Source organism: Equus asinus, chromosome 1, assembly GCF_041296235.1.
Source record: "Equus asinus isolate D_3611 breed Donkey chromosome 1, EquAss-T2T_v2, whole genome shotgun sequence".
NCBI classification, from domain to species: domain Eukaryota; kingdom Metazoa; phylum Chordata; class Mammalia; order Perissodactyla; family Equidae; genus Equus; species Equus asinus.
In genome coordinates, this window is record NC_091790.1 from 153131037 (window position 1) to 153146025 (window position 14989).

The 14989-nt window shown below is 37.5% G+C and overlaps 1 protein-coding gene across 9 annotated transcripts in view; it reads left to right on the forward strand.

The window, feature by feature from the left end:
• The window catches only part of DNAH11 (dynein axonemal heavy chain 11), a 295517-nt gene that overhangs the window by 48386 nt on the left and 232142 nt on the right, over positions 1 to 14989 (forward strand). For all 9 annotated transcript variants that reach the window (XR_011503420.1, XR_011503427.1, XR_011503430.1 and 6 more), the window contains exons 15-22: positions 2330 to 2662; positions 2886 to 3140; positions 3221 to 3390; positions 3649 to 3871; positions 7812 to 7928; positions 8034 to 8120; positions 13526 to 13684; positions 14608 to 14691. Coding sequence is in view for 6 of the 9 variants with exons in the window: in XM_070510015.1 (XP_070366116.1) it covers positions 2330 to 2662; positions 2886 to 3140; positions 3221 to 3390; positions 3649 to 3871; positions 7812 to 7928; positions 8034 to 8120; positions 13526 to 13684; positions 14608 to 14691 (1428 nt within the window). In the remaining 3 variants the exon portion in view is untranslated. The remainder of the gene's footprint in view (positions 1 to 2329; positions 2663 to 2885; positions 3141 to 3220; positions 3391 to 3648; positions 3872 to 7811; positions 7929 to 8033; positions 8121 to 13525; positions 13685 to 14607; positions 14692 to 14989) is intronic.

Consider the following 14989-nt stretch of genomic DNA (forward strand, 5'->3'; position numbering starts at 1 on the left):
TGTTTTTCTCAGCAGTATCTCAGTCATGCCGTTGACTATTCCGAGTTATTTGCTGATTCTGGGAATTATCCTGTGATTTCTAGGACGCCTCTACAATTGATGCGCCTTACAGTCTGTCTGATGGAGGACAGACGATGGGTTACAATTAGTTTCTTCTGTTTTATTTTCTTGGTAATAAAAAAAAAATGTACTGCCTAAACACTACTCTGGAGGTTTAAGACCAGTAAGATTTATGAATCGTGATTAAAATGCCCTGAAAATATTGCCCATACATGACTAGAAATTGTTACAAAACAGGGTTTTGCAGTGTTATTCTTAGAGAATAAGGTTGGAATTTTTCTATTAATAAATGGACTGTATTTTCTTTTTTCTTTAAGTCAAAAACTAAGAAGCTTTGAAGTCACTGTTCTCAGTTTGAGAACTGAGGAGAACTTTCAACTTGAGGGAGTCAACTTCAAAACAGAGATGAAACGATTATTTGCCTCTATAAGTTGTGTCTAAGTGATTTCCCTGTTCTTCTCAGCACATGACTTTGAGCCTGGTTCTCAGCCTTCCAGTGAGGAATACGATTTGGGGAAAAGCTGTGGAAATACAGCAGAGAGCGGCTCCCATCTGCCTTTTTGTGCTGCCCCCTTTGTGGCTGTGGGATCCCCATGGATAGTCTGGAGTCAGAGTCGGAGATGAAGAGAGAAGGGCAGAACCGTGGAAAACTGGGTCTAGAAGGAGCTGAGTGGTCATTTAGTAACTCAAAGCTCTCCTTTCTCTTCATTTTTCTCCCTTTACCCTAAATCGTTGAAAATACAATTCTTAAAAATGATACTGTAGAGATATAAACTGGATCCCTTTGTATGAAAAAGTATAAACAATGAGGCAATCACAGGTACATTACTGTGATGTGTTAGAAGGAGCTCTGCCTTGGGGAGTCAAGAGGGCTGGTTTCTAGTCCTAGCTCAGCTGCTAACTTCCTAACACTGTGACACTGGATGTGTTTTAGGTCTTTGTTTTCATATATTTAAAATGAAGAGACTGAACGAGATAGCCTTTAAGGATCCTTTTTTAGCTCTAAGGTCTAGTGTCTACAAAGGAGCCAGGACGGCTGTGTACGGATGCCCATGATATGCAACGCACAACTCCATGGATGCTGGTTGCATACACTACACAGATGTGGATGGCTCCATCTGGATAATGGGCAAGACAGCATCCTTGAAAGGAGCAGTGCTTAAATTTGTTTGAGGGCAAGAAATCGCTCAAAGAACTAGCTCATTTCTGCCCTGCTTTATCAGGAGCCAGACTCTCCTCTGTAGTTCTGATTCTTGCATATAGCACACACTTTTGAATCCTAGATCATACATCCACGGTAGCGAATGATCAAAGAAAGCAGAGAGCATAGTCTACCTTCTTATCAGCTCGCGTTCCAGTGTCTCCTTTTCTCTGTGCTACAGTTTCTGCCTCAGGCACATGCCCTCCGGCCTGTGTAGACCACACCTTTGCTACTCAGAAGATGTCTCAGGAATCAACCTTGCTGACCTTTTGAAATCGATGTCCCCCAGCCTGCCACAGTGTACACCCAACCTCTAGCAGTCCTTCACCTTATATGTGCCTGGCCCTGTCGTGCCCCATTGACCTGTCCATTGCTTCACCCACACTCTTGGGAAATGTTGAGATAGAGGAACTTGATATTGTTGAAGCACAAAGGGAGCTTAGACTTCACCAGGCCAGTGCTTCCCAAGCTGAGTTACTATACCATAGGTTGCTCCTAGGAGGTTTGCAAAAAATATTCTTCGTGTTTGGAAAGAATTGGGTTTAACCAAGTTAAACAGACTTTAATATAATAGGTACCCTGTGAGTCTCCAGTAATGGCCTTAGAGTACCTAGCACTTTGCTGACCTGGTCATCTTGGGATATCCCAGGTCGGTATTCTCTGAAGGGCCAGATAGGGAAACCTCATTTACAGGGAAGACCCTGGAGGCAAAGTCCAAGGCCACATCGAGTTGGGGACAGAGCAGGAACTAGAGCCCAGGTCCAATACATCTAGACTGCATTGGGAACGAGTGTGTTTCTTGTTTGTACTTGAAGATAGCAATCTTCGTAGTGATTTTTTCCTTTAAAGAATGACTTTTGAATATATTTTATAAATGAACTAAATGTTACAAAGTCCTGCTTGGATCTTTACCGTCTAGCTTAAGGTTGTGCAACATAGCATTTGAATATTCCTGTGTTGTGCACAAAAATGCACAAGCCATTCTTTAACAAACCGTTTAAGTGGAAAGCTGTCATTTTTGTACTCACTATTGTTTATACTCATCTGTTAATACTTGCATGTTTCTAGGAAAATAGGAAGCTCTTCAAAGCCAGTCCTTCTCTGGATACCTGGAAGATTTATGTAGAATTCATTGATGACATCGTGGTAGAAGGCTTTTTTCAAGCTATAATGCATGACTTAGACTTCTTTCTGATGAATACGGAGAAACAATTGAAACCTGCACCATTTTTTCAAGCACAAATGTTCTTAATGCCCCCTGAGATTCTGTTTAAACCTTCATTAGAAAGAGAGGCTGGGGATGGCTTCTATGACCTGGTAGAGGAAATGCTGTGTGGAAGTTTTAGAATGTCTGCCCAGATGAAGCGGGTAGCGGCGCATCTGGAAATAGCAAATTATCAGGTATTTTCTTTGTGAGTGGATAGGAGCTTTCATATTAATGATTCAAAAATAAATTGGGTCAATGTGGAGCACAGGGAAAGGAGAAATTGGAAAAAGCAACACAATTTTTGATTTGACCAACTCCTCTCCCTTTGGAGACCTGCCTTGGATAATGTTATGTTGCACATAGTTGGTAGTAGGGCAAGGTTGGTTTTAATAAGTTCTTGGTTTTCCTCTCGTTTAGAGTGATATGGATAACGTGTTAGGCCTGGCACAGGCCAGGCAGGAGATAATGAACAGAGTGGCAGATGTCATCAACAAAGTCTTGGACTTCAGGAATACCCTGGACACGTACGCTTACCTCTGGGTGGATGACCGAGCTGAGTTTATGAAGCATTTTCTCCTGTATGGCCAGATTCTTTCATCTGAGGACATAGATGCTCATGCAAATAAAGAAATTCCTGAACAACCACCAACTCTTGAGCAATTCAAAGAACAGGCAAGGAAAACCCTTAGCATTGAATGTAGTTATTGGTTTTTGATTGAGTTGTTATAGTTGCTTTTTTTTTCTAATTATAGATTGACATTTATGAGGCTTTGTATGTTCAGATGAGCAAGTTTGATGACTTCAGAGTGTTTGATAGTTGGTTCAAGGTGGACATGAAGCCTTTCAAAGTGAGCTTGCTAAACATCATTAAGAAATGGAGCTGGATGTTTCAGGAGCATCTATTGAGATTTGTCACTGACAGGTAGCCTTTTGTGCCTTGGTATTTGGAATTACAACTTTTAACACCCGACTGCTTTCTAAAATTGAGCTATAAATTTTAAGAGCATTAAAACTGCTGTTTTATAATAGAACAAGTAATGTTTATAATTAGGAAAATAATGGAAATAACACTCAATCAGAAGTCTTAGACTTCTGAGTGTTTTAATGAGCTTAGTTTGTGTTTGTGTTTGTGCATGTGTGTGTGTGTATGTGTCTATATATACATATATGTATTTAATAGTCTGAATGAGCTACAAGAATTTATAAAGGAGACAGATGCCGGACTTCAGAGAGAGTTAAGGGAAGCCGATCATGATGGTTTAGTTGACATCATGGGGCATCTTCTGGCTGTGAGAAGCCGACAGAGATCTACTGATGAACTCTTTGAACCACTGAAAGAAACCATCGCACTCTTGGAGACCTATGGTCAGAAGATGCCTGAGCAGGTCTATACTCAGCTAGCGGTAAGTGTAGTGGTAAAATAATCCTAATTACCATAAATTGAGGGTCTCCTTTGGCCGAGTTCTTTACATAGACTCTCTTATGACATCCTCATAAGAACCTATACTGTAGATGTGACTGTTTTCAGTTTACATGTCAGGTGTTTGAAGCTTAAGGAGATTTCATAACTTTCTCAAGGTCACACAAGTAGTAAAGCCAGCCAACACGCGAATCCAGGTGTGTTTTATGCCAAAATACTCACTCTTAACTGCTATGCTCCACTGCCTTCTTGTTAAAAGGTAGTTAGGTAACAGAGAGCCTCGAAGTTGCTTTTTTGAGTTCCACTTTTACCATCACTTCCACACATGAAATGTACCAAAGCTCTCTTTCACTTAAAACTGCCTGTCAGTTGAGAAATATCCTAGTCTGTGGAAACATACCATGGACATGTTGATGAAGAATAAATAAATAAAGCCCAATTTGGATGGAGAAATCACTGTGTTTCCTAAACAGTATTTCTATGCCATCCTCCTGTTTCCGTCCTCTGGAAAGACTTGGTGGCTGCTTAGTGGCAGATGAAGTTGTAACTGAATCAGAACAAAGGTCTCACAGTTGAGACTCTATTCTCCTGCCCGTCTAGATAGTTTATCTATCTGCATCATCCACCAGCTTCCAGGATGGGCTTACATTTAAACCTGCAAATGTGATCAGTGGACACATTAACTAGAACACTTTTACTGAATTCTAGTTCTGTGATTAGAGCATAAAACTCAAGCTTGGATTTGTTTTCAAGTACTGTATGAGTCCATCTCATCTGCTGGCCTCAGAGCATGCTTCCTTTTCAGTAAAATAGCCCTAAAGAGCTTTCCTTTTTTTTATTTGTCTATACTGTCTCCAATTTCTCAGTGTTTTTTTTTTTTTTTATTGAGGTGAACTTCACAGTTCACATAACATAAAGTAACCATTTTAAAGTGTGTGGCTTTTGGTACATCCACAGTGTTGTGTAGCTACCATCTCTATCTAGTTTAAGACATTTTCATCACCCGAAAAAGAAACTCCACACCTTAGCTATCATTCCTCACCATCGCCACCACCCCCTCCCTTGGCTACCACCAATCATTTTCTATCTGTCTGGGTTACTTAATCTAGATACTTCATATAAATGGAATTATACAATATGTGATCCTTTGGTTTTGACTTCTTTCACTTGGCATGATATTTTTGAAGTTCATTCATGCTGTAGCATGTATCACTTCTCCATTCCTTTTTATGGCAGAATAATATTCCCTTGTGTATAAACACCACAACTTGTTTATCCTTTCCTCCCTTGATGGACAGTTGCCTTGTTTCCATCTTCTGGCTCTTGTAAACAGTGCTACTGTGAACGTTGGTGTATAGGCATTCATTTGAGTACCTGTTTTCAGATCCTTTTGGTGTATACTTTGGAGTGGAATTGCTGGGTCATATGGTAATTCTATGTTCAACTCTGGTAGGAACTGCCAAACTGTTTTTCACAGTGGCTGCTCCATTTTACAGCCCTCATTTTTGTTTTGTGAGCATTAAATGCAACAGTGTGTTTACAAGAGCTCTTTTGGCTATAAAGACTATAAAAAGTTCCTATATATGAATTATTAAATTCTGTTGAAGTGTAAAACTGTCCCAAGAGCTGAAAATCCAAGTAGACATGGAGTAAGATAGGATATGGATAGACAGATACATAACAAGACTGAGAGATGAAACAGTTACAGCACAACCTAATATAAATACCTGTTTTTAGAAAGATTGGGATATTCTTTGATTCAGATCTTGGACCTTAAAATATATCATATGGAGAAAGCAATCATAATATGAGTAATTGGTAAAGGAGAATTTAAGTCACGGCCTCCAGAATTTGTGTTCCCTCAGGTTATGACAGTATTGAAAATATTAGGCTTTTCGGTATTTCAAAACTGGGACACACTTTTAGCTTTGCATGTGTTGTTATGTCAGTAATTTAGGCTGGTCAAGAGGAAAAATAAAATTTATAGGCAGGCCAAGTTGCATGTGAAGGATAACTGGCCCAATTTTATTTTACTTAAAGCAACTTGTGATAGTCACTCTGTTTCTCCTTCGTTCTCATTAATGATTGTAACATTTTCCAAATACTTGCCTGCGCTCGGTTCTATGCTAAAAAGCCCCTAGAGATGGCTGTGTCCTCAACACCCTATCTGCAGTATGCTTTGAAGCTGGATTAAACCTCTGATCTATGGATCTTATGGAGTCCCTTCTCTGCTAAGAAACCCTCATTACTGCCCCAGCCTCCTGAATACTGTCCAGTTTCCGTAAGAGCCCACACTCTCCCCGATCCTGCACTGGTAATCTTACCTCACAGGATCTCAAGGGATCTCACCCTAATCTCTGCCTGTTGAAATCCAGTCATGCCTTCAGCCTCAGATTCAAGGTTACCTCCTTGAGTGGATCAGATCATTTAGACAATAGAGATCATGTCATCTTTTAATTTTCAATGAAAATTTATCTTTACCAAGTGGAAGCTTATTTGGAATTCCCAAATATAAAGCAGGTAACAGCAGCTCCACTGTGGACGAAGAGGATTGAGGGACCTGAGTCCACTTATGTGACCTCTCTGTGGCTTCATACTTTATGGTCCCTGAGGGACTCCTTGCGATATTTGGGTTCCACAGGATCAGGTGGAAATGCAAAGTGAGACTGTACAGATGAGGATGCAGAGTTTTAATGAGGCAAAGGGCGAAAGCACAAGATGGGAGGACAAGTAGGTTTAGAGCCCAGAGCTCTCGGTTCCTGGCCTGAGTGGTATTCCTGTCATGACACCAGGTTGCCTCCTAAGCATTTTGGTTCCATAATACATAGACCTGCGAGAAGTTAACACATTCTGTCATGTAGAATAGTTACTGCGTGTGCCTTTCATTTGCTCTGACAGATTATAAAACAATTTAAGTCAAAGAATGTGTTTTATCTGTGTAGCACACCTCCACCACACAGATACAATTTATACTCAGCGCAGTGCCCTCTTCATAATTGGCGGTTACTGAATCATTCATCAAATATTTATCAAGGGTTGCAAAATAGTCTTTACCACCTTTGATTTTTGCACTTCAGCTACACAAGTGGAGTCCCATCACTATGGGTGGTTTTGTATGACAAAACAATTTCAGTGTCCCAGGAGATGACCCAGAGAAACAATGTTTTGTTAGTCTGGACACAAGGAATGCTTTTCAACAGCAATTGTACACAACAACTCTTCAAAAAAAAAATAAATAACTTGTGTTGTCCTATTTGCATTGTAGGCAGGGAGAGCAAGGTTGAGTTGCTACTGAGCTATTTATTGCTTCTTTTGTTCTACATCGAGTAGGAATTGACCTTCTTTTCCCTTTACTTCTTCTTACTTCAAAAATCCTGGTCATTTAAAATTAACCTAAACGCTCAAACTCTCCATCAAGACGGAGCACACAGAGCTCTGGGAGCTGGAGGAAAGTGAAGGATAAGATCGATTCACGTTTTCGTCTCTGCCCCAGCAGATTCAAAGCATCTTTTTTTTTTTTCCCCACTTGCTATAAACTGCTAAAATGGCTCCATTTTCAGTTGTTAAAGATCAGCAAAGTCATTTACAGAGCACCTTAATTTTATTCCCTCAATGGCAAAACAATCTGGAAATTTGTGTTTATTTTGAAAAGATATTCATTTGTTCTGCAATAATCTTATACCAGAAGACAAGTGTGGTTTATGCTTGGAGGGTACAAATCCAGAGGTGTCAGGGGGTCAGCCTGGACTTCAGCCTGGCTCTGAGCCTTTTGGTCACTGTAATTATTTTGGGGATAAACAACTTCTCTAAGAATCAAAAGATGTCATGGGTTAGTGTAAAGAGAGTAGAATAATTGAATCCTGTAGAGTTGATTTTGTTTGGGGCGTTGAAGTAATTTCCCATTTGTGCCTTTGTTTTTGTAGGAATTACCTGAAAGGTGGGAAACTACCAAAAAGATTGCAGCAGCTGTCAGACATGAAGTTTCACCTCTTCAAAATGCAGAAGTCACTCTTATAAGGAAAAAATGTATTTTGTTTGATGTAAGCTAGCTCCAAGTTGTTTGTTGTTTTTTTAAGAAAGATTTTACAAGGATAATTGGAGCGATTTGTTTGAGATTTACTTTCCATTTTTCCTACCCTCATCAGGGGAAGCAGGCAGAGTTCAGAGAGAGATTCAGACTCTATGCTCCTCTTGGTTTTAATGCAGAAAATCCATACACAGTGCTCGATAAGGTAATGCTGATCTCGATTATCTTGTGTGTGTTACACTAGCTACTTTAGAAAATAAATTTAGACACTGAGATACTGCTATATTTTGCCTTAGTTTTGCAGTCAGTTAGAGGGGGGGAGAATTAATTATTTAAAACCTAGTTATAAATAATTTTCCCCAAATAAATTATATTGTGTTTTAAATCATGTCTCCCCAAACCACTATCATCAGCCAAGTCACCATACTAATGAAAGTAGGAACAGCTACTGTTTTTAACCACTTACTGGATGGAGTAGATGTCAAGAACTCTGTTAAGCAATTACATTATTTCTTTCAATTCTTGCAATATCCCTGTGTTGTAGCTTCTATTATTCTCCTTTTTTTCAGGTAAAGAAACAATCATGTATAATTCAGTAACTCATTCGAGATTACACGGTTAGTAAGTGACAGAGCTAGTATTAAAATTCTAGCTGTCTAAATTTTTTTAAAAGTCAAGAATTTTAGCCATTCTACAGTCTCCCGTGTGATACTTCAATAGTAGTAACCTTTAACCATAGTAAAGAAAACCCATATCTTACTCTTAACTCAAAACCCATAACTTATTCTTAACTCTGGATACAAATATTATTGAGTCATTCAATCCTAGTTTATAATGAACTGATTTATTATAATTGACTATCAGAATGAATATAATGGGCAAATGATCCAAAAAGGTAAGGAATTCATATGAGGCTTGAAAAAATGTTTTAAACTTTTATTAGCAAAACGATCTTTGTTTCTCTAGGAATTCTTAACCCAGCAGCCCAAATGAGAAAATGGCATGGTGAGGTTTAGATTTAGAGGCTGGGGATCTTTGAGTTCCTCCTCTAGGCTGCCGTCCTGATTTCACTCGTGCTGGAGATAGTCTTTACTCCTTAGACTGGTGTAAACTTACAGCTCACACAGCTTTTTACCTCTCTTTCCAAATTTTGGATTGAATTTAGTTTTAACTGCTTTAAACCCATTCAGAAAACACCATTCTATAGCATAAGGTCTTCTCTTTCGCTTGGCTGAAGAAAAGTGGTTAATGTATTCACTGAAAGTGAGTAGGTTAGAATATGCTAATAGACTTGTGTTTTTTTAAAGATTATATCTAAATTGCAGTTGGTCTGAGCAGATTGTGGATGGGGAGACATTTTTTACTTGACTAACCAGTGTGCTATATGTAAACATTTACTTCTGTTATCATTTATTGAATCCTACCATTTGCATGCTATACTATAACAGTATATAGTCAGATCTTTTTCCTTGGATTTACAGAATGGGTTGAGGGATGTCTCGAATTTAGTAGGGCTGGATCACCTTTGTCTTGAGGTCATTTTCTTGTATGCTTGTTCAGCATGCATATCTAGTGTTTATCTAACTAGATTCAACCAAAGGCTTGTATCTGCTTTTTCTGGGCTGGTGCCGTAGATCCTAGTATTCAAGGCCCCCACTCTGCAAGACAGAAACTTTGCTCCTTGCAGGAACAGGGGGAATGGTATAGTGAATCGCTGCTTTTATAACTGATTCCTCAGTAAAGTTATATTGTGTGCTGTTGTTTTTTCATAGCCAAAAATACAGTAAACAGTTGAATAAACATAACTGGGTATATATTTCTAGGAATAGTTGAATTAGTGCAAGTAATAGGAAAAATGATTAAAAATAAATAAAGGGGTGTTAGCTTTGGGGAGTGTGGTAGACTAGATATTTTGAAAATCCGTCTTTTGTAAAACAGATGCTGAAACATGTTCACAAATGTGCAATTTTAAATCTATTGCTGAGCTCTCGAGGAAACAAGAGAAATCTATAAAGGGCAGGAAAAAAATGGAGTAGCTGACACTAGAATGGAAAGCAGAGGCAGCAGAGGGGCCTGTGCTGCTGTGGGGCAAATGAACGAACGTACCAGGAGTCTAGAACTTTGTGATGAACTTCAAGGGGAGGTAGGAGATGCTCTTAAGAGGTTACACCCTCAGGAAAAAGGTGGGCTGGGAAAACTCTGCAGCCTGCAAAGGCAGCCAATGAGATTACCCGTCAGTCCTTGCTAAGGCCCAGAGTAGGGCAAAGCATGGGGGAAAGGATCCTCTGGGGATTTGTAAACATAGCCTGGTTCTGACAAGGATTATGGTTCAATTTTGCACTTCTGTGACTTAGGAGTTTCCAGGCCAGGAAATTGAAATGGTTATAAGTAGCTCTTCTTAGCACCTAGTAGAAGCAAACCCAAATCTTCTCTGGAAAAAAGTGCTCCCATTCCAGTCTCCTCAGAGGTCCAACAGATTAAGTTCAGTCAAATAAGAGTTTACAAGAAAACAATAAGCACATCATCATTCTTGAGAGCCAGCAGAAAGAACAAACCACAGAGACTCATATAAAACATCAGATAGTAGAAGATATTTATTAAGGATATAAAAGATAACATGGAAAAAAATGAGCAAGTTCTCAGTTTTGAGACTATCAACAGTAATCAGTTGAATTTGAAAAAGGGCCAGGAACTTACAGAAATGGAAAATATAATTATTAAAAACAAATGTAACTCAGCAGATGGGTTAAAGGGTTAAAGTTGAAAAGAGAATTAGTGAAATGAAAATAACATTGGAAGAAATCACTTAGAAGGCAGCACATAGGTGTCAGGAGATAAAAAATATATAAAGTAGATTGAGACAGAGTAAGAAGTTAGAATGACATCTAACTCTTCTACTCAGATTACCTGGAGAGAGAATAAACAGAATATTAGACAGGCAATAGAGATATAAAAGCATGAATCAATAGATTCAGGAAATTCACTGAATCACAGCCAGGATGAATACAAAGTCAACATCTAGACGCAGCAAAGTGAACTGCAGAAACCAAACACAAAGAGAAGATCTTTAAAGCAACCAGGTAGAAAAGACAAGTCACCTGTTAGAAATGGTGATTGGGCAAGAACAGACTCTTCATCAGCAACAATAGAAGCCGGAGGTAGTGGATGATAGTTTCCAAATTCTACTGTGTAAAATTATATTTAAATAACAAGTATGAAATAAAGATATTTCAGATAAACAAAACCAGAAGAAATTAACCACCAATAAATCATCACTAAAATAACTTCCAAAGCATATAATTCAAGAAAAGAGAGCATCAACAAAACCAAATTTGATTCTCAGAAAAGACTAATTATATTGATAAACCTCTAGGGGAATGATGAAGGGAAAAAAGAATAAGCAAAATTAACAATCTTAGGAATAAAATAGAGAATGTCGGTACAGAAAGACAGAAATTCAAAAGATTCAAAAGAGTACAGTTAACAAGAAATTTGAAAACTTAAATGGATAAATTTTTTTTTAAATATAATTTACTAAAACTTTGTCAAGAAATATAAACCCGATTAGTCCTGTAACTGTTAAAAATTAACCAGTAGGAAAATAAAGAGAAAAACTTAACCAGTAGTTAAAAATCTTCCAACAGATTGACTAACAGGCCCTGATGGCATTACAAGTGAATTCCAAGAAGCTTTCAAGAAACAGATCTCATTCATGTGATTCCAGAGACCAGAAGAAGAGTGAACAGTCAAAAATTACTCTGTGAAGCATGTCTAATTTTCATAAAAGGACAGTATGAGAAAGGAAAAATTGTAGGCCGGTCTTTCTTATGTACATGTAGCTCTAAACGTACTAAACAACACGTAATCAAATTATACCATTTTATAAACAAGTTGGGTTTATTCTAGAAAACAAATTTGATTTACCAATAGAAAATTAGTATGTCATCATATTAATGGATTACGAAGAGAATCATGTGATCATCTCAGGAAATGCCAGAAAATCTTAGATAGCATTCAACATTCATTCGTGATAGAAACTCTTGGAAGACATTTTTAACTCATTAAAGGATAACAAAAATTCTAAATATGAAACATTTATGCCAGGGGGTATGAAAATTCCTAGTAGCATTAGTACCAATGATGAAATACAGGAATAACCTAAATGGCCATCAGAAGTAGAATAAATTAATTGTAATATATTCATTCAAGGTAGTAGTATACAGTAGTGGAAACAAAGTTCGCACATATCTTCATGAATATATAGGTGCACATCAAAAATAAATATTAATTGAAAGTCTTAATGTATAAAACTATTCATATAAACTTCAAAAACATAACTTTAACAGTTTAGCATTTACCAGTACAGTACATATATATGTAGTGAAAATGTTATAAAAATCAGAAGAAATAAAAATTTGGTGAATAAATTTTTAGTGGGAAGAGAGGGATAAAACTTGAGGTAGCCATTAAAAATTATTAGTAACATAGTATTTCCTAAGCTGGGTGGTGGGCGCACCCACACCCTTTTATGTGTATGGAATTTTTCATACTAAAACATTTGTAAAACTAAGAATAGGAGTTCTTGTTTATAAAGGTATAACTTGTAAAAATGCAATCTGTAACTTGTATAACGAAAGAATATTAGAGTACTAATATTCTTATTTACATGGTAGGAAGTTAAGAGATAGTTGAAAGTAGATGAAACAGAAGATTGGGTGTTTAAAAGCAAAATCAGAAGAACTAAAGTAATGGAATTATTAGCTGTCGAAAGGAGGACGGGAGAAAATACAAAGTGGAAAAACCAAGTTAAATCCTTCTTTTGCAAAGCTGGTAACCTAGTGTGATGTCTAAGCTTGATAAATCGAAAAGGAGCAGCTTGTGCACGTCATTGAGAGTTAGAGAAATAGCACCCAGAAGAACTGAGAGTGAACCTAGGGTTCCAGCTTCTCCTGCATTACAGGCTGTTCTGGACTCCTTGAACGTAAATATACTACTATGTTAATAAAAACTAAAAGTAAGAGGTGGCTTATATTTGATGTAAAACAAACTATTCTAAATAGGAGGATGGTAGGGGAGTCTTAGTAAAGATAATCAGATGGTGAAATTTCTCATACTGTGCTGTAGTTTTAGCTCCGGTGTTCTATTTCACAAATTCTCTTCAGTACATTTTGTGCTATTGATAATCTCTAGGATATTTTTTAAATCTGAAAGTTCTTTTTTTAAAAAAAGTGATTTATTCTTACATGGAAGCTTCTAGAGTCTCATCCTTTGTTCTCCAGCAAAGTCCCCAGGTGTACAGTGAAATTCAAGAGGAAAAACTATTCGTAGAAATCTGATGCCAGAGTGAATTTTGCTGAAATATGTAGAGGGAGAGTATTGATAAGATTCTCGTATGTATTAACAGACTGCTCTCACTTTTTGAGTGGCCATGAGTTTGCCACTAGAGCCTTCTACATTTTACCAGTAATTATACTGCAGATTTCTTTTCATTTTCTTTTTAAACTCAAAGTTGTGAATGTTGACATAACCAGAGCTAGAGAACTGTGTGGCTTCTCTTCCTTTGGCAGTTTGTTGGATGAGGGTGTTCGTATGTGTGTGTTTGCTCCTTAGGCAAATCAAGAGCTTGAGGTGTTAGAAGAAGAAATGTTGCAGATGCAAGAATCTACTCATCTTTTTGAAGTGGCTCTTCCAGAGTACAAACAAATGAAGCGGTGTCGCAAAGAAGTGGAACTGCTCAAGGGCCTCTGGGATGTCATTATTCACGTTAGAGTAAGACACTGCTCTCTGAAAGCATGCATTTTTTTTTTCCTTTTAGTAGTTCTTTTGTATAAGTATGCAACTGTTAGTTACCATTCTATCTGAATTTTATGATGTCTTCAAATATGTGGATATTAGGTTTTCTACCCTAGAATTCAAGTTTGTATCTCTATTAATAGAAGATTCCTCTCTGGAACTATCCGTTGTTCTTGTTTCTAGTTCTGAGTGAAACTTGGTATAATGAGTTGACTGCTTCAAATCTTTTTTGAGGATTATGTAGGATATAAATAAAAATTAATAGATGAGTCACCTATGCATATGAAATCATGTTTTCACCTATGCTTGTACTTATGCATGTGTGCATATATAAATGGACCTGACTAAAAATAGTTAATTTATATATTGTTAATTAAGTTACAAACTTGATAAAAATAAGTTCTAGGGAACAAGGCATACTGCGGCATGCATTATATATAATTTTCTTTGAAGTTAGTTGAAAGCCATATAGAAATATATTATCAAGACATAGAATATGGTCAAGGAGATAATGAGAGTTTTGTTTATAATGGATGAAGATTGTCTTATGAAAGCTTATTTTATGTTATATGTAGAATTACAAGCTAGTATTTAATGGTAATATACTTATCAATTCATTCAAAGTACTCAGGGTTCAATGATAATGATGGTGTGTGTGTATGGAATTTGTCATTGCTACTAGAAATTAATATATCATAATGTTTTAGCCTTAAATTTGACAGGTCCTGACAACTTTTTTGTTTTGGTGATAGGGAAGTTTTGACAAGTGCAGTTAATATTTAAGTAATTGACTTCCCACTGCATGAGAGAGTCCCTGTATCATCAGTTTGTATATTTTGCTGAGGAGACTTGCTTTCACCAAATGTTGTTGACGCTTTTATCTGCTCGTACGTTTTCAGACAAGCATTGATAATTGGACTAAAACCCAGTGGAGACAGATTAATGTGGAACAGATGGATGTAGAGCTCAGAAGGTTTGCCAAGGCAAGTTCCATAACTGTCTATTACAACAATTTATCTTTCTCGGCACCACCTCCTTCCATCTTCCCTAACCTAGTAACGGGTGTTTCGGGCTGTGTGTCCTTATTTACTTCCAACAGGATGATATGAGCAGTATTTTTTTCACTCTCAGCCAGTTGCACTTCTAATCAAGCCTGCCTTTCTGTGAATGAGTGGATAAAAGCATATTAGGACTAATGAATTGATGAGTGGCAACAATAATCATGAGCTTCCTGTGGCTGTCTGAATAGAGGGCAACATGAAGAGTATCAGGGCTGAGGGC